A 22,044-nucleotide genomic window follows, 5' to 3' on the forward strand; every position below is an offset into this window, starting at 1 on the left:
ACGCCAGCATTAAATGCGCTTCATAAAAGCACACTAGGTCTAGCACTAGACAAATCCAATTGCTTTTAAGTATGATAGATGGTGCAATCTAGGTTTGGTGCTGGCCAAACCCAGGCACCTTCTGGATCTGGTAGGTGTTATCAGGGTAATGAAGTGGGCTTGACATGCATTTTCTTAAAAGTGTTGAGCTAGAGAATTTTTATCATCACACTCCAAGCATGACTAAATTCTCTACATTCATGGATTTAAATATAATATTTGAGTATAATGTTATTAATTTTATAGATTTTTATATAAAATCTTAGATAATGTATTTATCAATAAATAAACTTAATTAAATAAGTCTATATTCTACCAATACTATTAAAAATATTAAAAAATTTAATAACTTATTATATTTTTATTATTTTATTATATAAAATAAGTAAAACAAAACTCACAGTATAACTCAAAATAATAATCCAGAGCATTACCTTAAATTTTTTTTCCCCATAACCACGTTCCGAAACTTAAGCTAAAGCATCGTAGAACTCAGCACAAGAGACCGTCATTGCAAAAGAAAGTAAGAAACTGACTTTTTTTTGGAACTGAAGCTTCTGCCGAAGCATAGCAACTTCTGTATCAATCTGCTGAACTCCAATTAGCACAGTTTTATTTAGTCAATCAAGTCCCAAAAGGTTTTGAGATTTCTCAATTGGGACTTTCTTTCCATTTTCTGTCAATTTTTCTTTAAACATACTCCCTTTTTGGGCATATAATTGGACAGAAAATTCTAACGGGGTTTGCAAAAAGGACCAAAATGAGAAATGTTTGAGACAATTGAGTCCTAAGTGATAAACTGCATTGTCCTTGGACTCACTTGAGAATCGGCATATAAATTGGGGTCTCCCCGATTGTTTTCCTCTTCTACTAGCCACTGAAGAAAAGTGGGATATCCAAAGGACGACTAGTCGTTCGTTTTGGTCGGGAAGACACGACGCCGTTTAAGGCACCCATCAATTTGAAAACCAGCGTTTCGTCCCCAGGGGAGGGAAAGGAAGACATCAAAACAATACCGTCACCTTACTCCAGTCTCCTCCGTTCCCCAGTTCCCTTTTCACTCTATTAATTCTAAAGGGAAAAAAAATGTCAAAAGAAAACAGTTACGCGTTAGCCAAAATCATAACGGAAGAACAAAGAGCTCGAATTTCTCACAATTTCAAAGCCGCAAAAGCACTCCTCGCTCGCAAACGCCCTCTCGACTCCATCGCCGCCGCAACCGCTAATAAATTCCCTCACAAGTAAGTAAAAATCAAACACTAACTTCTCTTTCTATTAAATCTAATCGAATTCATAATTTCTCTTGCTTTCTTTTTTAATTACAGAAATAATGATGTAATCTCACTTAAATCACCAAGATTTCCTCTCGCGGAGGTGAATACTAACCTGCCGCCATCGCGGTTAGTACAAAAAGGTGTCACGCGAGTTTCGGAGTTGGTTAATGGTAGTGATGGAGAGAGTAAATGTTTATCGGAATCTTTTGTTACTCCGGTGAAAAAACCGGAAGGTTCGGGTTTTAGTGACTGTTTATCTACGCTTAGTAGCAGTGCTAGTATTTTAGATGATGATAATTTTAATGAGTCTATTTTGGAGGAGATTGATGCGATTTGTGAGCAGAAGTCTGTTGTGAAAATGGAAAAGGATAGTCCGAATAGGAGTTTTAGTGTAGAATGTGAGTGTGATCAGGGAAATGAGGGCAGTTTGGCTAGTTTGGAGTCAGGTATGCGAGATGTGTTGGACTCTCCAACGGAAGAGAAAAGTATTTGTCCATGCGGAAATATGCCTGAAGAGTATGTGAAGTATTTGCAGGGTCTGAATGATAGGCAGCGTGAAGCGGCCTGTAGTGATATTTCGGTTCCTTTGATGCTTATTGCTGGTCCAGGTAGTGGAAAGGTCAGCCATTCTCTTCCTATCCGTGTGTGTGCATGCGCTTGAGTGCACTAGCAAGTCTTATTTGAGAGTTTTGGTTCGTAAGTCTTGCTGGTTTTGCTCTGAATTTTCTGTTTTTGATGTAGACTTCTACAATGGTCGGGCGTGTTTTGATGCTGCTCAATGAGGTATTGCAAGATTTTAGCTGCTGATGATTTTTTTTCTTTTTGTTAAAAGAGGCGCGTTATTTGTGCTAGATTTTTTGCTGCTGGCTTTTAACATTGTTTACTTGTGTTTCGGCTTTTGTTTCTATCTGATGGTTTACTCCTTCGATTATGTGTGGGCTTTTTTGTTTCTGTCCTTTGAAACATGGTCAGGGAATTAGTCCATCAAACATTCTGGCAATGACTTTCACAACTGCTGCAGCTGCTGAGATGAGAGATCGGATTGGAGCAGTGGCTGGGAAGGCAAAAGCTAAAGAGCTTATGATTAGCACGTTCCATTCCTTTTCTTTGCAACTTTGTCGTTCACATGCAGAGAAGTATGCACATTCCGAGATTGTGATGTTCAGACATTTGCTTCTGCATTATGTTCCCTTCCTGAATAAATGTTCTCCATTGTCATTATAACTCTAAGAATTATATGGAAATGTTACCTGCTACAGTCAGACATTTGTTTAAAATGTAGAAGTCTTCTGTTGTCTTGGGTAGATTCTAGGCTTGATGCTGGCTTCTGCTCTATGATAATATAATTCATGTGAAAGGGTAAGTAACTTGTGGTTCATGCTATAGATTAGGCCGCACATCAGAATTCTTGATATATGGACATGGGCATCAGAGAAGAGCAATCATTGAGGCTGTGAGGCTATTAGAAAAGGAAAAGAGTGGTGTACAAAATGACGATGCCAGCAAACTTGCTCAAGATTCTAAAGATATAGTGTCTCCGGAATATTTCAAGGAAAGGTCAAAGAAATGGCAAAAGTTTGTGACTCAGGTTAGCAATTTGTTAAGTGCATTATAATCTACCACTATATGTTATGAACTTGAAATAAACTAGAATTTATTTGATATTTAATTATTGTCTGTTATTTTTAATAATTACTATCATTTTAATTAGTTCTGGATCCAATTTAGTGATTTTCAAGGCTCAAAATATTCTAGTATAATGAAACTTGATTACTAAATTTTTCCTTCCTATTGCTGACTGCTTATCACCTCTCCTTCATTCAAGATATACAAAATAAATAGTTTACGATATGGTTTTATCTCTCTTCTTTGTGTACTACTTCTAATATGTTTAATTGCTTATTAAGTTATCAAATTTTATCCATGGCACCAGTTCATTAATGTGCTCCATTTCAGGCTAAAGCCTCTGGAAAAACACCTGCAGACTTCCATAGAAGGGGTGATGAAATTGGAGTAAGCTGTTAAATTTCTGGTTCCAGTATCATTCCAGTATATTTCCTTTCTTACCTTTGATTCTGAGATCTGCTTCAGGCAGCAATTCTTGGGAACTACAATGACATATTAAGATCTTGTAATGCTTTGGACTACCATGACTTAATCAGCTGTTCTGTGACGTTGCTCACTGATTTTCCTGAAGGTCAATACCATCCAAATGTATGTAACGAGTTTACACAACTCACATGTTATTAGAGTGCTAACATTTGTGTTACTATCCAATTCAGTATTTGAGGATTGCAAAGATTCATGGAAAGCCATTGTGGTAGATGAGTTCCAGGACACAAGTGCCATGCAATACAGTCTTTTACGACTTCTTTCATCTCATAATCATATAACTATTGTTGGTGATGATGATCAGGTATCACTTTTCATTCGTCTTCTAAAAATCCACAGATTCATTTCATTTATTTCTTTTTGGATTTGGATTCCGAACCCCACCTCGGGATTCTCATTGGCTACACTAGTGATTTACTAGCTCTAAACTTGTACTTACATTGTCTGCAGTCAATTTTCAGTTTCAATGGAGCTGAAATTTCTGGGTTTGACTCATTTCGTCATGATTTTGCAAATTACAAAGAGGTCTTTCATGTCCTTTGGCTATTTTTTTCTGTCATTGTTATCTATGTTTCCTTGATTATGTAATAAATAACTGGACGAGTATATCTATAATTTCTTTCAGTGCTCTTAGATTGTTTATATCATTGCATTGTTTTGATTCTTGATACTACTTGTGCCTTTTTTATCCAGATTAGACTCAATAAAAACTATCGATCCACCCGCTATATTGTTGAAGCTGCATCTTCTCTTATTCAAAATAACATGAAAAGATGCCGGTTTAAGGATGTTCTTACTGATAATTCTTGCGGATCTAAGGTATCTTAGTATTGCAATACGCATTGTATCTAAAAAGTTAATTTCTTTTCTTTTCTTTTTTCCTTTTTCCTGTTTCATTGGATAATTAATTTTCTTCATGCATTGGACCAAAATGGACAGATAGCTATCAAGGAATGTCAAAATGAACGTGCAGAATGTGCATTTGTTGTTGACAAGATCTTGGAAACTGCATCTGATGGCTCACATTCTAAGCCTTCTTATGGCAGTATTGCCATTCTGTATAGGAGGCAGGTCAAGTTTACATTCCATACTTTTTAAGGTGTACAAAACAAGTAATTAAATATTTTATGACTGTTCATGGCATTATCTCTTAAACTTCAGGTATCAGGAAAGATATTTCAATTAGCATTTCGTGAGAGGAAAATACCATTCAATGTTCACGGGGTTGCTTTTTATAGGAAAAAGGTACCCAACATTTTTTAGAGTTCTAAAATCTTAATCATGAATATCCATACAAGTTTCTCTTATGGTGTTCCTATCAACTAATATACTGTTATTTTCTTTAAATATGATTATGTTCTTAAATCATAGTACTTGACACAAGCTATTTTACTCAAGTTTTTGGTCATAATTGTCATGTGCCACTGCCAGTCATCAGTAAGAAATCCATGAGTGAATATTTGAGGGTCGTATTTTTGTTCTTTTAGAAAGTAGATATAAGAAAGTAAACATGTTAAAATATTTTTTCCAGATATTTTTTTCTTTATTTGGATCAAACTTTTCTTTTTTTCTTGTTTTGAGAAAAGGGGATAGTTTTTTTCATTTTTTATGGATATGTTGATTTATTATTATCATTTGAAAAAAAAAATGACATTATTAGCAGGTAAGGGAAATTGTTTTCAATCCTTGGCATGGGGTCAGCTACCCTGGATTCATCGCTGCTAGTAATGGATTTGAAGTTCTTAGATTTACGGTTATGAAAATTGTTGTTGTCAAACATGTTAATATGTTATCATAAAATGATGCTGAAGTTCAAATTGATTTGTTTGGAGAACAAGACAAATTATATTTCATCAATCATCACTACAGTTATATATTCTTTTGAATTTTGCACATTGAGCCCTTCACACTTGCATAACTACCAGAAGATACAAAATGAGGTGATAGCATGGTGTTAAGATAGTGGTTCTTTTCCTTAATCATCACTCTCTATGCTGATTTAATAGTTTCTTTAGCCTGCTCAGGACATCAGGGAGCAGGTTTCAATAGTTCTCATATATTCAGGTTACTTTCTAGGGATAAAAGTAGCTTAAGTTTGATTATAGTTAGTTGTAATATAGCTAGATATTTCATCTAACTTTATTATTTCCAATGCAGTTGAGTTTGGTAGCTTTCTTTCTCTTGTTTGGGCATATAGTCAGATGTAATACTATTATTGCTGAGAAATTTAGCATGCAAGTAATTCTATTTTCTGATATTTGCTTTATCATTCACGTGCACAATAAGTTATTGGTTGTTGAACAAGCATTTGCTTTGTAATAGGTAGTTAAAGCTATCATTGCAATGCTTAGAACAACATTGCCAGGTTGTGACGATGGTTCATATCATCAAGTTTTCAAGGCTTTGCTTCCTTTCGAGAAGGAGGAGAAAAAGAGGGTACATGTTTAGTTTTTCGCTGGTTCTGCTTTTTTCTATTTCTGTATAATGGTATGTTCATTTCATATGACCCTATTTCATCTCTCATCTCTTGCAGGTTATCGAGCATGTTGATAAAATCTCAACGGTCCGAAAATGTAGCTTTATAGCTGCTGCATGTGATGTCTTTAGTGCAAAGATTTCTGGTACCTTCAAGAGGTTTTGGTTTCTCAAATTTTCTCATCATTTTATATGGGATAAGCTTACTAATAGTATCAACATGTCCAAGAACTGAAACAGTAAATTTTGCTTGACATGGGATCAAATTAAGTAGTCTGCGTTGGCATTTTCTATTCTATTTTTTATGTTGGTGGAAGCGGTTATTGATTTCTACACTAGAGTTTCCATTACAGAGATTTTTGTGATGGCATTGATAAGCTTTTGAAGCTGCAAGATGTTTTTATCTAGCACAATACTGAGTATTGTAACATCTTTGTTAGTAACACATTAAGAGTAGAAGATATAGCAAGTTGGGGGCGAGAAATTTCTGTTTCAGGAGCTTCCAATGCTGTTGACTAATGTACCGTACAAAATCATTTGCATATTTACTTATTTTTGTCCTTTTTGTTTACAATAGGAGTCAGCTCACACAGGGACGTAAGGTGCTATCTACACTACAGATGATTTCCAAACTTGTTCACAGGGTAAATAAACAAGTTTAGAATTTCTGACTTGATGTTTGCTTCAGAAAATTCCTTTTGAAGTGGTAGTTGAATTGGATCAGGAGTTTTAAATGGCTATGGCGAGCATGAAATGAACAAATTTTTCTGACCTGATTTTAGTTATTCATCCAAGACTGGAGAGTTGCCTGGGTTTATTAAAATTTGCCTTCCTGAAGGAGCCTTCATTTTTCCATGCTATGTATTAGTGCCAGACTGAAATTTTAATACAAAAATAATGTTAGACATTTGTTATTTTTCCCCCACATTGTTGTTAAATGTCAATCAAGTTGCACAAGTTTTTAGATGCATGGTTTTCTGTTTACAGGAACAGTCAATTTCAGCTGTCATAACTTCAGTGGCAAGCATGGTTCCTCAGGTTTGTTACCCTTGATTGTGCTTTCAAGTTAACTACACAACATGCTCATAAATATGCTAGCACTTTTGATTGGAGATATTTGGGTGCCAGTGCTGCATAAGAGCTGATCTCATTTGGTAATACTTAGAGGAATATGCTATTCCTTTTAAGAACATTCTTGATGCTAAATTGATTTACACCACAGAACTATGATGTGCATGTGAATTTTCTGGTTCCTTTACCATGTTTGCGGTCTGTTAGATTCACAATTTGATCTTCTTGTATGGCTTCAAATCTTAGAAATATCTTCTCGAACAACGGGCAGTGGTTGATAGTGATGGAGGAAAGTTGCTCAATGAAGACAATGACCTCAGATCTGTAAGTATCTTTTGATGGCAATAATTTAGACCATATGCTTTTAGTTAATTACTGTAAAGATCCCAGCTGCTTGTTGCTTATTGGAATGAAACGGAAAATCTCAATCCTTTTTTGTTTGTGTGCTTGCATCTTTAGACAACAGAACTTTGTGGCTGATGATTTTCTAGGATAGCTTTCTTTTTACCCCTTTCCTTTGAAGTTTAAATAAGTTTCATATTCCTATACTTCCTGTGGCATCCATATTATCTTTACATCGAATGCTCTGACATGTGGTTAGAGCTTGGTTAAACTACCATGTAGGTTCTTCAGTATTTATTGGACGATGTCTCTGATGTTTTATCCATGCAAGTTGCTTCAAAAGAAGGAGAGGGTGATGTGCAAGAACAGAAAGGTTGTGTTAGTTTACTCAAAGAGTTTATTGACTACATAACACAGAGGGAGAAAGAAAATTTTCATTCTCGAAGACATAATAATGAAAATTCTGTAACCCTGACTACCATTCATCAGGTTTTTCCTCAATTTAACTATTTCCCTCTTAGTGCTTATGGAGTTTGATGATGTCATTGGCTAAATTTCTTTCCATCTTGCCCTTTTTCTCTGTGCAGTCAAAAGGCTTAGAGTGGGACACTGTTTTTATAGTAAAGGTACTTGACTGCATTATCACTGCCCTGGCTTGAGTCTTGACCTAATAACCTGCCATGTTATTCAAACATTTTATTTTCTAGCATTGATGTGTTGTATCTTTATGGTTTCCTCTTTCCAGTCAGGAATTTGAATGTGGCTTCCTTGCACATATCTGCTTTGTGCCTTGCTTGATATGATTGGAGCCAGCTTTTCACACTTATTTAAAGAAATTTATGACGAGTGTCAATCAAATCTGCAATGGCTTACGTTACTGCATGTTTTTCACTTCTAAACCCAATTAGGGTGGTTGTAATAAACCAGAAGTTTGATGTGTTTTGATTTTGATGTACCTAGATTATATTCTGTTGAGGTACTAAGGCACAATGGTTCTCTAAAGTCTAAAAGCTGTGTTTATTGTTTATGTTTTCTTTTTTGTTTTTTGGTATTTGAAATGATACTGCATCAACAACTTTTTAGCAGACAACACTGGAAACCTTGGGATGGTTGGTGGTAATGAATTATTGGTAAAATAGTCAAATTTAATAACAGTGTTTGCAATGGTGCTTTGCAAGAGAATCGTTTGTTGGATATACAAGTCTTTGCTCCTTAAATATTCATCATACCTGCTCTGATGCCAGACTACTGATGCAGGCAAATGAATCTGAGATTCCTCTGTTGCATGAATTTAATGGCACTGCAAAGGAAAATGGGACCTCAATTGAGGTAAGCTTGTTCTTGCATGGAAAATTGCTCCTGTTGCTTTCTGCAAATTAGTTCATTGTGGTGCTCAACTGATTATTCTCGCTGCAAAATCTCAGGAAGAGCGGCGTCTTTTCTATGTGGCAATGACTCGTGCTCGAAAGAAACTTTTCATTACATATGTTGCCATGGATTCAAATTGGCAGGTTTGACCTTCATAAACTATTTCTATTGGTTTCTCAATCTATGTTTACTGTTGAGTATCAACTTGAGTCCTTCCAGATGCTTCATCCATCACGTTTTCTCAAAGAGATACCAGATCATCTTCGGGAGATTCAGGTGCATTTTGCTGGTTTGACTCTTAAGTTCTGCTGTATCTTTGTATTTTTCTTTTTTAGAAAATAAAGATCCAACCTCTTGCAATTTTCACACTACTCTTGTAAGCCTATTTTATCTTTGACTTTATTGCTGAAGTGAAGATTCAGGATAAATTGATTTGAGGTGCATTGTTAAAATTAACATAAATGGCTTAATGCATGAATCAACCACCAAATAAATTGAGTAGAAGGGTAACATCTGTATGAGTATCATGGTGAGTAGAAATTAGGTGGTGGTCTATCAGCTTTGACATTTCTGCAAACTTTTGTGTCCTGCAAGCAATTTTCTACAATATTTGAATCACAAGAAAACTGCCTACACTTTATCTTCCAGGTAGCCTTTTACTTATATACAGTCAATTTAATGCTATTTCAAATTTGAGAGGGAGAGAATCTAGACTGTCCATCCCAGCTACTTTGCATGTTGAGTTTGAGTGTATTCTATTGCTAAGTGTGTGACTTATGTTAACTGTGTTTCTTATTTATTCACATCAATGGCAGGCTGAAGTATGTCTACAAGATTTACAAACAAAGCATCGCGAGATCCGAAATGAAACTGTTGACTTTGTCATTGATCTACCAAAAGAACAAAAAGTTTCTGATTTAGAATCAGAGTCAAATGATTTCCTCGTTAATCAAATGAACGAGGCTTCTAAAGAGTCATTGGAAACAATTGATTCATACAATGGGAATATTTTCTTAAGGAGGTTGTCCTTGAAACTGGGATGGTTTGCTTGAAGCTGCTATAGCATGTTGGTATTACTTATTTTAAAAATAACCTTTAATTACTTCCCCTGTCCCCTTTTGCAGATTTGCTGTTGAGGAAAGGTCAGTTGTTTCCCACTTATTCCATCAATGGGCCAAGAAACAAGCATTCCAAAACCCTAAGAGATTGCTTAATAAGGTGACCTCCTGTTCCTATATGTTAACTTTTTCCAGCTCTGAATAGTGTACTAAGTCTTTGAAGTTGAAATGTGTGTCTTGAGGGATTAATCTGTTCTTTAGGTCTTCTATTGATGGTAGTTTCTCACTGCATCTGTCCACTCAGCATCACATTCATACATGTAGATGCATCGATTTTATAAACCACGTAATCTTCTGTTCTTTCTTATTCATTTCCTTATTGGTTGTTTGAAAAGCGAATGGCATCTTCGTCAATATTGTACTGACAAAGAGCATGTGTACTTAGCTATTTAACCGCCCTCTGTTCATGTAGTTTCTACTATCTGATGTCCATGTGAATTGCATTGCTGGTGAAACAATGATATTTTCTTTCTTCTATTTTCTGAGGGAGCTGCTTGTTGATTGCATCCTGTCATTTGATGTTCTGATCAATGCTTCAATACATTATGGTGATAGCATGTTGTAGTTCAAATGAAATTATGATAGATAGCAAAATCTTTCATAATTTGGAAGGAAATTTAGTTCAGCCTCTTGTATATTGAAACGGTTGTCTGAATTTTTTTCTTGGTTCGAGACAGCTTTGAAATTGATATAATACTTTCATTTGATGCATGGATATCCTGATCAATGCTTTACTCTATTTTTATTTTCAGGTTGGATTTGTTATTGATGAACGATTGAGAGTCAAGAAGAACAAACACAAGGTGGTGTGATGTGTCAATTCTGTATTAAAGAACAGTTTTAGTTCTCCTTTTTTAAAATGTTTTCTTCTCTAGAAATATCAGTTTATGTCATCAGGTTCTAGAATGTTAAAAAGATTATTAGCAGAATAGCATTTATAAAAAATTTCATCTCTGGGCCAATATTTTAGAAAGTGGGACAGCTAAAGAGTTTTGGTGCCATAATTTTATTTTGGTTGAGGACAATATAAAATTGATTCAGATTTTCCTTCCAACACTATTTTAACGAAGTTCAGTGAACACTTAAAGGATAACAATTAAAGAATATTTTCTTAAGGACATTGTCTGCACATGCATTGTGGTCAGCATTCCTTTCAAATTTGTTAGACCCTTATCAGTAATGATACGCATGCCTCTATAATGAATTTTATCTAGTATTTGCTGATGCTGCTTTGGCATAATATCTCAGGATGTTTTGCGTGCATTGAAATCCTGCTTGAGCTGTGATGAGGCCTTTCAGTATGCAGAATATGTAAGCTTATAATACACTTTTCAACATTTCTTTGGCTACTCTCTGGATTTAACAGATAAAACCTGCCTACATTATGGTTGGTTTTTCTGTGATGGTTACTGCAGAAGCTGACAAGAATAGTATAACTATATTCTTTGACCTTCTATGTCTTTCACTTCCGTATGCATTTAGGATTTGATTTTATCGACCAAGGTATTTCTTGTCTGACAGGTGCTGAGATGGGAGCAAATTCCTGCCGACCAACGTGCTCATTTGATGCATGAGAAACAGGTCTGTTTTCAGCTTGCAACTTTGCTGCTTAATTTCTCGTCTAAAATTATGCTTTCACATTCTATACTTTTACTGATGTTCTGTTACTAGGTTTCAATTAAGGTGCTAAAACTCCATAACCTTCAGAATATATTCAGTAAGGAAAAATCAATGTACTTGAATACTTGGTTTGAGATTTTCTTGCACTGTTTAGAATTAGAATATCCATTCTTTAAAATCAGAAAAGTAAACAATGATTTGAAGAAAGTGCATCCAGGTTAGTTCTGTCTTTGGAGCTTTAAGCCTCCCCCTGCTGTTGCACTGCACTGCCCCCCCGTAACTCAGACCTCAGACCGATAAAACCAAGAAAAGGAACCATGTTTGTTCTAAGTTGTTGGGATATATAACATATATTTTCCTATGAGCAATGGTTTCCCGATCTATAAGGGAGTGCTGGTTGGGTTCCTCGTGGTTCCTATCCTGTAAATGTTTCTCTTATTCGCATTCAAAGTCATTTTATACATCTTGCTGATACTGAGGCAATATTTTTCCCTTTTTAGGAGCATTTCCAGAAATTAAGGATAGAGAATTCAATGAGCTCATCTGCACCCACATCTAAACAGGTAACTACTACTAGTACGACGAGTGAGTTTGGCTTACAGATTCAGTTCTATGGCAGTTTATGCATCATTTTTGTTTAACTTTCTATATTCTCACGTACAGATTGGATATCTTCAAAACTTGGGATGCACCGTGACCCCTACATCACGTCTCCATGCTTCCCGCTTGATAGAGCAATATAAATCATTATGACAACGATGGATCCCTCTGATGACTTTGATTTGGAAATCCTGCCTATATGGAGCTGTAAGTGTCAGTTTATTGACCCCAAAGAGGACAATTCATACTGCAGTCATAATTTAGTTAAAACTGAGGTTATTGATGAACTATATTGTTATCTTCCTTTCCATGCAATTTTGACATTTAAGGTATATATTGTTATCTTCCTTTCCATGCAATTTTGACATTCAAGGTATACAAGCTTTATAACGCGTCATGATATTTATTTATTTATTTATTTTTGGTTTAATTGCATGCCCAATTAGCCTTGTGTTTTACAACAAGGATAGATCTCCAATTAAAAATCTCCAATCTTAATCATTGGATTGCTAGGAGACGATGGATGAATTAAAGTTTAGCATGACTTGCAAAATCTTTTCAAGACAAGAAAAAAAAATAGACATGAGACATGAGATTTAGCATAATTGATTTTTTGTTTTCAATGGATAGAGAGCAGAAGCGTGCGATATAATGTAAGAATACAACAAGGAAAGTTTATGTTATGGAGAATTAGGTTGCAGATACGGAGCTCCAGCTGTTTGTATATACAAAGCATGCCTTGGGCTCTTACAGCCTAGAAATTAATGGCATGCAGGAGCAGGTAGAGCTTGAAACAATACATGTCTAGTCAAATGGATCAATCCGCGGGTCGTGTTCACTTGCCATAGCCATCCCAGTGCAAAGGCATGTGGGACACATGACCTGCAGTATTTTTTGAACATGAAAACAACATTAGCTCTTCTGACTTCAAATTAGAGCAACCTACTTTTTGTACAGCTGCAAAATGCTAGACATGATGTGCTTAAATGCCGGGGCGACTGAAGAGACTCCTAAAAAATGACAAATTCTCAACGTTTTATTCCGCCAAGAAAAATTATGGCTGCGCCACAACCTGTAGTTAGCCTCATATGGCTCTCTCCATTCAAAATTGGGTGCTTGGGACAGCTCAAAGGGAGTGGAGAAAGCGTCTGTCCTTGGACAAACTGCTCAGGCAGTGACAAGATTTTATCATTCTGTAGATCTTGATGGCTTACCATTACATCTTGTAATATTTTTCCTTCAAAATTTATCATAACTCATCTTTTCTTCTCTCAGCAGGCACAAACCTCTAAATAAATAAATAAATAAAACCATGTAATTGATCCCAGTTGAGTTGGGCAGCTCATTCCACCCAGGAATGGGAGATACGAGCAAAAAAGCAGCAGGCAAAAAAAAATCAATATACAGCACATTTTGTCACTTGATACAGAAAAAAGAGAGAATTTGATGACCAACCTTTCCAGATCCTGAACAATTTGAACATCTTTCCGTTTTAGGTCTTGATAGAGGCTGATCTGCACCACTGATTGTTGAAACTGGTTCGATAAGAACAAGAGCTCCTGTGTTTGAGCACCGAGCACAAGCAAGATAGCCTGCATTTATAGTGTACAGATCAGAATTAAGCACTGCAAGTGCATCATTCACTCGTGGATTTATGTTATGTTAGTAGCCTAGGAGAAACATATAGCTTAGCCAGGATTGAATGACCAGAAATAGTTATCATCATCATTAATTAATCAAATTGCACAAATGGTATTTAGTTTAACATCTAGAGGCATGAAATTCACCAAGTGGGAAATGTAAGGACTAGGGTATTTGGAGAAATAGTTAGCCAACATCGAAGAAAAGGGAAAGATGCCTTTTTGCAGTGGAAGTATTAAATTATTTTTATCTGATCTTTGAGAGATCCAAGGAGTGTAATGGTGCACCAAAGAGGTAGAAGCTCAAGAATTTTCGAGATCATTGTGCAAGGATATCCAAGCAATTAAAGGCCACAGCAGGCAAGAAACCCACACAGGAAGAGAGCATGAAGAAGCTAGGAACATACCAGTTCCAAGACAGTATTTGCATCTTTTATGCTCTTGTTGTTTTACATTGTTTATCTCAACCACCATCAAGGCTGAGATGACCCCAACTGCTCCGCCAGAGAATGATGCCACTATAGGATCAACCTGACTGCAATGAAATTGACATGTAAATGAAACTTAAAATGATTGTGTTTCGGCATAATTCTTAAAAGACCATAGCCAGTAAAAGAATGAGAAGCTAATGAGAAAAAATAGGAGCAATCAAACTCAACAATCAGGATTGCGAAACTGGGCAGTACTTAAAAGAGACCAAGTTGGTGCAACATACCTCAACTGCATGGGCAGATGCATAGTACGGATAAAATCTGAATACGATGTGCCCCCCAAACCGAGCTTAAGCTCCAACTGATATGAAAAGGAATAAACACTTCAAAACAATGCCAAAAACAAACACTCCGCAAGGATAGAGACTTGCTTGATCATGTGCCTCTCTTTTTTTGGACAATCATTACTAGTTCTCCTCAACCTGGTTTTCTAAGTTTATGTTGTTTTCTTGATGTATATGTGCACTATTCAAGCTCTGGTAAGGAATTTCATCAATTTTTACACATTTGAAAATCTGAGATCTTCCCTTGAAGTTTCCTATCTTATCAAGAAAATTATGCACTTGTTCCAATCAGGAAAAATTACAATAACAATTTAAATTTTAGCGGAATGAGAAAATTTAGGTAAATCAACAGATATGATACATAACAGATCATAACAATCAAGCACATAGAAAACTCACCGCAGGTGCTAGAAGGCCGCCAAAAATGATAATCCCAGCAATAAGAGAAAAACAAGTAGCATAATACTGTCTCAAATTTTCAGCACTCTGCATGTTACATGCAAATTAGTCACTGTGTAATCATCATCTTAAAAGGGAAGAAATAAATACATTTCTTGTGATGTGTGATTCAAACATAACAGGCAAATTAAAAGGAAAGTATAAATGAACAAATGGAAAAAAAAAAAGGGCGGAGAAATGAAATTGCATGATTAAATTGTAGAACAAAAAAAAACTCACCAAAGGAGGCAAGAACGGAATGAACGATGGAAAGTTGGGAAGTTCATTCTCTTCGCTTTCGTTTGAAATTCCAAGTTCTGCATTCTTGATCCTCTGTTGTATCCTTAGTCTACGAACCTACAAAAATTTTCATGACATCATAACATCCGGAGGGAAAAAAAGGAATAGAAAGTAGAAAACAAGCATCATAAAAGCTGGACTTGGAGCAAAAGGATTGGCAATATAGAATTGTTTTCAAAATTTAAAACACAATCATTAAAATAACAGCATTAGCCATTATGTCACAATGTACACAGAAATGATGAATAAAATCTAAGAAATCCAGAATCTTTAATTTTTTTCTATATTGCATGAGCCTAAAGAAGGCATTATCTAGCACTTTCGGCTAATAGGTCTACAATGTTACAGTCATCTTCAGCTTTAATAAGTTCTAAAACAGTATTTTGAGCCTTGATCTTTCTTGAAAAGTTATCAGACTTGAAAACTTTTCTTCTTTTTGTCTTTCAAAAAATGATTCTGGATTAGATAAATATGGCTATTGGCCTATTATTATCCTTGGAATTTGGCTATCAGACTATCTAAACAAAAGCTTGAAATCAACCACCCAAAGGAAAAAACCAAAAAACAAAAAGAAAGAAAGAAACGCGATATAAAGAGAATTCAAGTCATAGTTTCTTTAATCCTCACCTCCTCCATGTGCAAGAAAATTTTATTCCTCCGACTTCGAATATTATCTTGAATCTCTAGCAATTCCATTTTAGCAAAATCCTGCACTGTTTCTGGCCCTTCTATGATACAAAACCTAACAATCAATCAAATCCCACAGAACCAAACACGGCAAATAAGTCAAGATTTTCACTTTCTTCACAAATAAAGCTTTAAAAAGAGTTGGGATATTAAAAAGTAGAAGTCTTTTACCCGGCAGCGTTTCTATCAGGAGAATCAGAGTCAACTGAAGCAGCGAAAGACGAAGAATCTGATTCTGAAGCCATAGCTTTCCATCTCAAATTCAATTTATGATTAGAAGCATCTGCAAATCTACTCCTCCTCCAATTTTGAGAACTGCAAGAACTGAACCCATACAACGGTTTTACCGGGCAAGAAACCGTTAAAACCCGACTCAAACAAGCCATCCTCGTAAACCCGAAAAAAACAAGAACAACTCTTGTTTCAGTTTCAGTTCGTTTGTGGGTTGTTGTTCTTCATGTTGGTTAACGCTGCTGTTGTTACTGGAGTTAGGTCATTGAGCTAGGAAGAGACAAGAGAGATCACTGAACATGGATGCTGCCATAATATTGGAATTGTTTGGAAATTGGGTTTTCTGCCACGTGGATGGAGAACGCTGGCGGGTGTTTATTGTTTCCATTTTTATGTAAGAAAATGGAAATTTTGAGTGGAGGCAATTTAGTGGATAATGGATTATATAAAAATATGTGCTTCTAGTCAAAGTCAAGGAAAATAAAAACAATCCAATTTGTATTGTTCGTCTATTTTCCTTAAATAAATATTTATCTCGTCCACGATAATTCTTTTTTTTTTTATTTACGTGGGGTGTTCGAGCCAGCTTGAGCGCACCACCACTATTTCCCACGGCCCACTGGACATCCTGCAAGTCCAGGGACAGATTAGGCACCGCGGGGGTGACAGGCGTGCACATAAAGGGTCGAACCCGAGACGGGGGCGGAACAAGTCACACGATTGACCACAGCAGCTAGACCCTCAAGTATCGTCCACTTTGATTGTTTCTTGAAAACTTTTGACATGATATTTGTTGTGTTCATAGATCATGTCAATTCACATAGCTTAATAATAAATTTTATGATTAAAAATATTTATTATATATATATTTTTAATTTTTCAAACTCAAATCTTCGATTTAGTATTATTCAATATAATATAGAGATATATATTTAAAATTGTCCGAGAAAAAAACTTAAATTAAATCGAATATTAATATGTAGAGTTACATGATACACGACAATTCTAACGTGGATTTTCTTAAAAACTTTTGAAGCACTTCATTCATATCAAGGCAGGAATTTCACAGCACTACGATGCTAACACGTGGTATGTTAGGACTTTTTAGGCATGTGATATGACATATTTATAACGTTTGTTTTCTGTTGCAAATACAAGATATGGATACAATAAAAACAGAATAGATAATATAAAAATAAAATTGTGATGGATAATAACATATAATATATAATAATTTTTTTATATATTGTTTAATTATTATGCATAAAATAATTAATTATTTTTTTTATATTGACTAGGTTAAACTCGAGCTGACGTTCTTAACCCATGACCCATGACCTACTCTTGGTTGATCCCTTAATTGGATTTTAAAACTATATTAATAATTATTTTTATTTTTAAGTTAATTTAAATCAACTCAAGTTAACCCTCCCGGCCCATGACTTACCTTGATCGACCCTTAAATTGGGTTTTAAAACTACGATAATAATTATTTTTATCATTACATTGACTTTGGTCACCAATCAACCTAACTCGTGATCAAAGTTTTGCTATGAGTTGACCCTCGAGTCGAGTTTCAAAAGTATAACAATAATTATTTTTATTTTTATATTAATTTGAATCAACCTGAGTTGACCCTCTTACTCGTTACTTGGGGTTTGTCTCAGGTCGAATCTCGAGTCGAGATTAAAAATCATAATAATAACTATTTTTATTCGAACATTGGCTTAGGTTAATCCGCCCAACCCGCGACATTGGCCTTATCCCAAGTCGACCCTCGAGCAATGATTTAAAATTATAATAAAAATCACTTTTATTTTTATGTTGACCAAGAAAAACATAAGTTGACCCCTCTTGATAGGTGACCTGAATCCTGCTCTGAGTTGGCCCCTGAAATTAAATTTTAAAATTATAATTATAATTATTTTTAATTTTATATTAACTCAGATCAACCCAAGTTTACTCTTTTGATTTATAATCCGAGTCTTGTCCTGAATTAACCAACAAAATATATTTTAAAACTATAATAATAATTATATTTATTTTTATATGTCTCAATGAACACTTGAAATTAAGAGTTTCTACAAAAGTATTTTAGAAATAAAAAATAATAATCCTTCATTTTTATTACGTGAGAGGAAAATATTTCTTTACACATATTTTTCTTCTATTGAGGGGTTTGAGGCTATAATTTTTGACAATAAAGATCCATAAAAACATAGGATGCACCCTTCATCTCTATGAATACCTCCTAACCTTCATATTCGATTTTATTTATATCAGAAATAATTTTCAGTCCTTCATATTTGCCTTTATTAAAGGTCCATGTAATTTTTTCATAACCAATTTTCACCAAGTAATAAAGTACACAAGCAATGAAAAATTAAATTATTTTATATTTATAAAACATTATACAAGATAATCCTTGGAATGAATGCAACGTAAAATATTTTAGATATATTAAAAAATATATAAATATAATAAATTATCAATATACATAAATTTGGATATAAAAATCTATCCAATTAAATCGGGTATTTTTATTCATCTTCATGCCTGCCTCCATTAGGGCAAATGGAGAGGGAGACCTGTACAGTGGACATCACTGCTTTTCGATGCTTCGCCTCATTATAATGTTAAGCCAAGCCCACGATACTCTGTTATATTTTCATGGCTTTATCGAAAACTAAAGCCCACACAGGTTTTGACACAGCCGCAAAAAACCCTAATTCTAATCACTCCTATAAAATCCTAGCCACCATCCCAAATTCCCAATTCTCATCTCTTCACCATTTCTGAAGCTTTTCTCCCTCTAAAGCCCTAGTTTTTTTTTTTCTTCTTGAAATTTATATTTGCATCTTCTGAACAAGGTTTTATAAATTATATAAAAAAGAGAAAGATCGCGGTGATGACTCACGAAATTCAAGCTCAACAGACCGGAATGCAGGGTTTTTCTTTATATAGAAAGACTTTGCGTGTCGATATTCCCGCTGAACTGAGTGATCTTTCTCTTTATGTTATTTTTTTTTGTCTTATTGAGATTGCAATGAGGATTTACAGCTCCCTCTTCTGATTCAAAGTTGAGGAAATTAGCTGGCAGAATCGAACCAATTTAATTTCAAGCCATCACTGAGTAATCTCTGTGTTTTTCAGTTTTCAAGTTTATTTTGCTTTAAAAAAAAAAAGAAATGGTTTTTTTTTGTGTGTGGGAATTTTGGACGGTACAGTGAGGACTCACAGCTCACTCTTCTGACCCTTTCCCTTTAATTATCTTGAGTTTCTGTTTGATTTAATTTTTATTTGGTGTGTGATTGGATGCTGTTAATGATGATTATGATGAAGCAAATAATACTATAATCCAACACTTGATCTGAGACATTTACTGTTGATTGATGTCTAAAATATCTTCTTCTGAATCTGCTATTGATTTTTTTGAATTTCTTATTTTTGTTCTTATTTTATAGTTTCTGAACTGGGTTTTGACTTTGGATTATAACCCTTGTTTGTAGCTGTAATTTAGCTGATTTGTCTGGTTAATATTGGTGATTTTCTTTGATGCCTTTCCATAGAAAGTAAAATCATTGCCTTTGTTTTGACTGAATTTGGGTTCGGTTAAAATGAACTTAATCTCTCTCGTTTAGCATTTCTTCTTATTTAGGTGCCCAGTATTTGATCGAGTCTTTTTGCTGAATTCTGACTTAGCTTTGTCATACCTATCAATGCAACATGAATTCCTGATAGAAATGCAACATATGTAAATCGTTGCTGCATAGTGCTTAATTTTATGATTTTTACTGAATCATCAATTGATGAAAATTGGAAAAATCTTAGGACACCTTCCTACATAGCTTTCCTAGCTATGGATGAGAATAAAATTTCCATTCTGATGATGATTTTGGCCATCCTATTTTAGTTGCATTTTTTTTGTTATTTGTGTGTTCTGTTTTTAAGAAGTCAGCGTATACTGAATGGTTCTGTTGATTTCCTTAACCCAGTATGTGCACATTCCATGGAATTCTCCTCTTGGGGGTATGCAAATCAAATGGTTTTTTTGTGATATATTCCATGCTTCAGATTTATTCTATAGATTCAAGTGGTTTTGCTACTCATGTTGTGAATTGTTTTTTGTAATATTGATCGCAATGATGACATTTAAAATTCAAGCTCAACAGACCGGATTACAATCTTTCTTTCTGAAAGCTTGTATGGCGATAACCGCTGAACTGAGCGATCTTTGTTTTAAAGTATTTAGTTTAATCTTCTGTTTAAATAAACTCACAATAGACTTGCCAGCAAGAGGACCTGTAAACTTGGACTGGAACGCATCCTGTCAGCGTGTTTGCATATTTCAGCCATACATATCAAGTTGAGGAAACAATTTGTCTTTATATATGTTAAACGATAATTCAAGATGCTGGACAATCATCTGGGAAAGAAGTCTTTTGTTTTTCCGGACAATGACAAGTGTCAGATCTTGTTTAAATTCTGCAAAATCAGAAGTCTTTCGTTTGTTGCCTGGCAGGGTGCCGCTTTGTGCATAGAAACTCTGATTTGGATTACCTTGATGCCCTCAAGCTATGTATTCAGTTGTAATGTTGTATTATCAGGATATCCATGAAAAGTATGATTTATAGCCCCGTATTTCCTGGTTTCTAGGGCCTGGTTTCGGTAAGTGTTTCCTTGGATTTTTACCCGATCGAGCTTGGTTTTTTGGGTTCCTGGGCCGTTCGGTATGATTCAGTAATTTGCCTTCAATTTGACTAGCTATGTGACCCCCTTCCTACTGGTGAAATAATCAAATATTTTTTAAAAGAAGCTCCCAAATAAAATAAAATAAAAGAGAATAATATAAAAGAGAAGGTTTTATTTTGAGTCCTGCTAATGACATGACCCATGCTGATGGATCCTGCTATTGACATAACCCATGCTGCTGCAACAGGAGCCAAAGCTAATGAGTCTAGCCGCAACATTACTCAAAGCTATTTTTGGACAAAACCAATTCGAATGGATCCTGCGAAGGAGGATCCATCTTAATATATTTTTCTTGATCTGTCAGCCTAGCTAGATTCAATTTCAACTTAAAAAAAATATATAAAACATATTAATTTAAAATAAAGAAAATAATAAAAAATTTCAAATTTTTTTCAAAATATTTTTAAAACGCAAAAATAAACATTATTAAGAAAGAAAAAAACATTTCAAGAGGAAAAACAAATGGAAATATCTTAAAATATTTTTTAAAAAATATATTAAGATAATATTTTTTATTTGTTAAAATCTATTTTTTATATGATCACATTAAAATAATACAACAACATTTTAATATGAACTAAGGAAAAAAATAATAATTTGAAGTAAAGAAAAAAATAAAAAAATTTTAAATTTTTTTCAAAGCATTGTTAAAGAACAAAAAAAAAATACTTTATCATCATCTAATTTTTTTAAAATATAAAAAAAAGATATTGGATCCAGCTATCTTGGCAAACTCAGGCCAGACCGAATCCTTTTTCCTATAAATTTTCTAATATAATATAAAAATATAAAGTATATTAAGAAAAATGTGCACCGAGAAGGAGCAAAGCAATTCTAATACCCACATATCTGCTATTAGGTTGAAAGAAGACGCTCTTTGAAAGGTTAATTGCAGTCGTCAGGGGTGTAGCCTCCGTAATGCCTCCAAGAGAAATCCTTTCTTTTTTATTATACTGAGCCAAGTAATATGACAATATTAGAAATACAATTTTTCTGAATGCTTTTATTTTGAAAAAAAAAATCAAGAGGAAAATAAATAAAAATCTTAATTTGAAAGTAAAGGAATTATTTATTTATTTTTAAAAGCATTTTAAAAGACAAAAACAAACATGCTTAAATAAGAAAATCCAACTGAACCTCAAATGAAAAAAAAAAATTCTCATCTGTTTATTTTCTATTTACCATATGAAAGAGAAAAAAGA

The 22,044-nt window shown here is 34.5% G+C and overlaps 2 protein-coding genes and 5 non-coding genes across 7 annotated transcripts; 6 read left to right on the forward strand and 1 right to left on the reverse strand.

Moving 5' to 3' along the window:
• The first annotated feature begins 937 nt into the window (after positions 1–937).
• Positions 938–12,449, forward strand: LOC133678705 (ATP-dependent DNA helicase SRS2-like protein At4g25120). The gene is made up of 29 exons (XM_062101159.1): positions 938–1,280; positions 1,365–1,932; positions 2,055–2,096; positions 2,286–2,449; positions 2,700–2,901; positions 3,270–3,326; positions 3,405–3,510; positions 3,596–3,729; positions 3,876–3,950; positions 4,119–4,244; positions 4,365–4,496; positions 4,587–4,670; positions 5,748–5,861; positions 5,959–6,059; positions 6,478–6,544; positions 6,888–6,938; positions 7,218–7,295; positions 7,596–7,802; positions 7,901–7,939; positions 8,571–8,642; positions 8,738–8,824; positions 8,901–8,957; positions 9,497–9,702; positions 9,806–9,899; positions 10,552–10,602; positions 11,048–11,110; positions 11,321–11,380; positions 11,920–11,982; positions 12,083–12,449. Exons 1-29 carry the CDS (start codon positions 1,126–1,128, stop codon positions 12,170–12,172), a joined length of 3,345 nt encoding a protein of 1,114 aa, XP_061957143.1. The 5' UTR covers positions 938–1,125; the 3' UTR covers positions 12,173–12,449.
• A 165-nt stretch (positions 12,450–12,614) lies between these two features.
• On the reverse strand, positions 12,615–16,449 carry LOC133678706 (protein ORANGE, chloroplastic). The gene is made up of 8 exons (XM_062101160.1): positions 16,031–16,449; positions 15,800–15,914; positions 15,113–15,229; positions 14,834–14,920; positions 14,375–14,451; positions 14,067–14,194; positions 13,475–13,611; positions 12,615–12,901 (listed from the first exon to the last, which is right to left on the reverse strand). Exons 1-8 carry the CDS (start codon positions 16,243–16,245, stop codon positions 12,824–12,826), a joined length of 954 nt encoding a protein of 317 aa, XP_061957144.1. The 5' UTR covers positions 16,246–16,449; the 3' UTR covers positions 12,615–12,823.
• Positions 16,450–18,988: 2,539 nt separating this feature from the next.
• On the forward strand, positions 18,989–19,095 carry LOC133679021 (small nucleolar RNA Z107/R87). The gene has a single exon (XR_009836085.1). It is a non-coding gene; the product is annotated as a small nucleolar RNA Z107/R87 (small nucleolar RNA).
• Positions 19,096–19,126: 31 nt separating this feature from the next.
• LOC133679014 (small nucleolar RNA R30/Z108) lies at positions 19,127–19,227 on the forward strand. Its single transcript, XR_009836081.1, has one exon. It is a non-coding gene; the product is annotated as a small nucleolar RNA R30/Z108 (small nucleolar RNA).
• Positions 19,228–19,417: 190 nt separating this feature from the next.
• LOC133679029 (small nucleolar RNA snoR31) lies at positions 19,418–19,511 on the forward strand. The gene has a single exon (XR_009836092.1). It is a non-coding gene; the product is annotated as a small nucleolar RNA snoR31 (small nucleolar RNA).
• A 377-nt stretch (positions 19,512–19,888) lies between these two features.
• On the forward strand, positions 19,889–19,984 carry LOC133679020 (small nucleolar RNA snoR31/Z110/Z27). The gene has a single exon (XR_009836084.1). It is a non-coding gene; the product is annotated as a small nucleolar RNA snoR31/Z110/Z27 (small nucleolar RNA).
• A 241-nt stretch (positions 19,985–20,225) lies between these two features.
• Positions 20,226–20,323, forward strand: LOC133679024 (small nucleolar RNA Z107/R87). The gene has a single exon (XR_009836087.1). It is a non-coding gene; the product is annotated as a small nucleolar RNA Z107/R87 (small nucleolar RNA).
• The last annotated feature ends 1,721 nt before the right edge of the window (positions 20,324–22,044 follow it).

This window comes from Populus nigra, chromosome 18 (assembly GCF_951802175.1).
Source record: "Populus nigra chromosome 18, ddPopNigr1.1, whole genome shotgun sequence".
Lineage (NCBI taxonomy): Eukaryota > Viridiplantae > Streptophyta > Magnoliopsida > Malpighiales > Salicaceae > Populus > Populus nigra.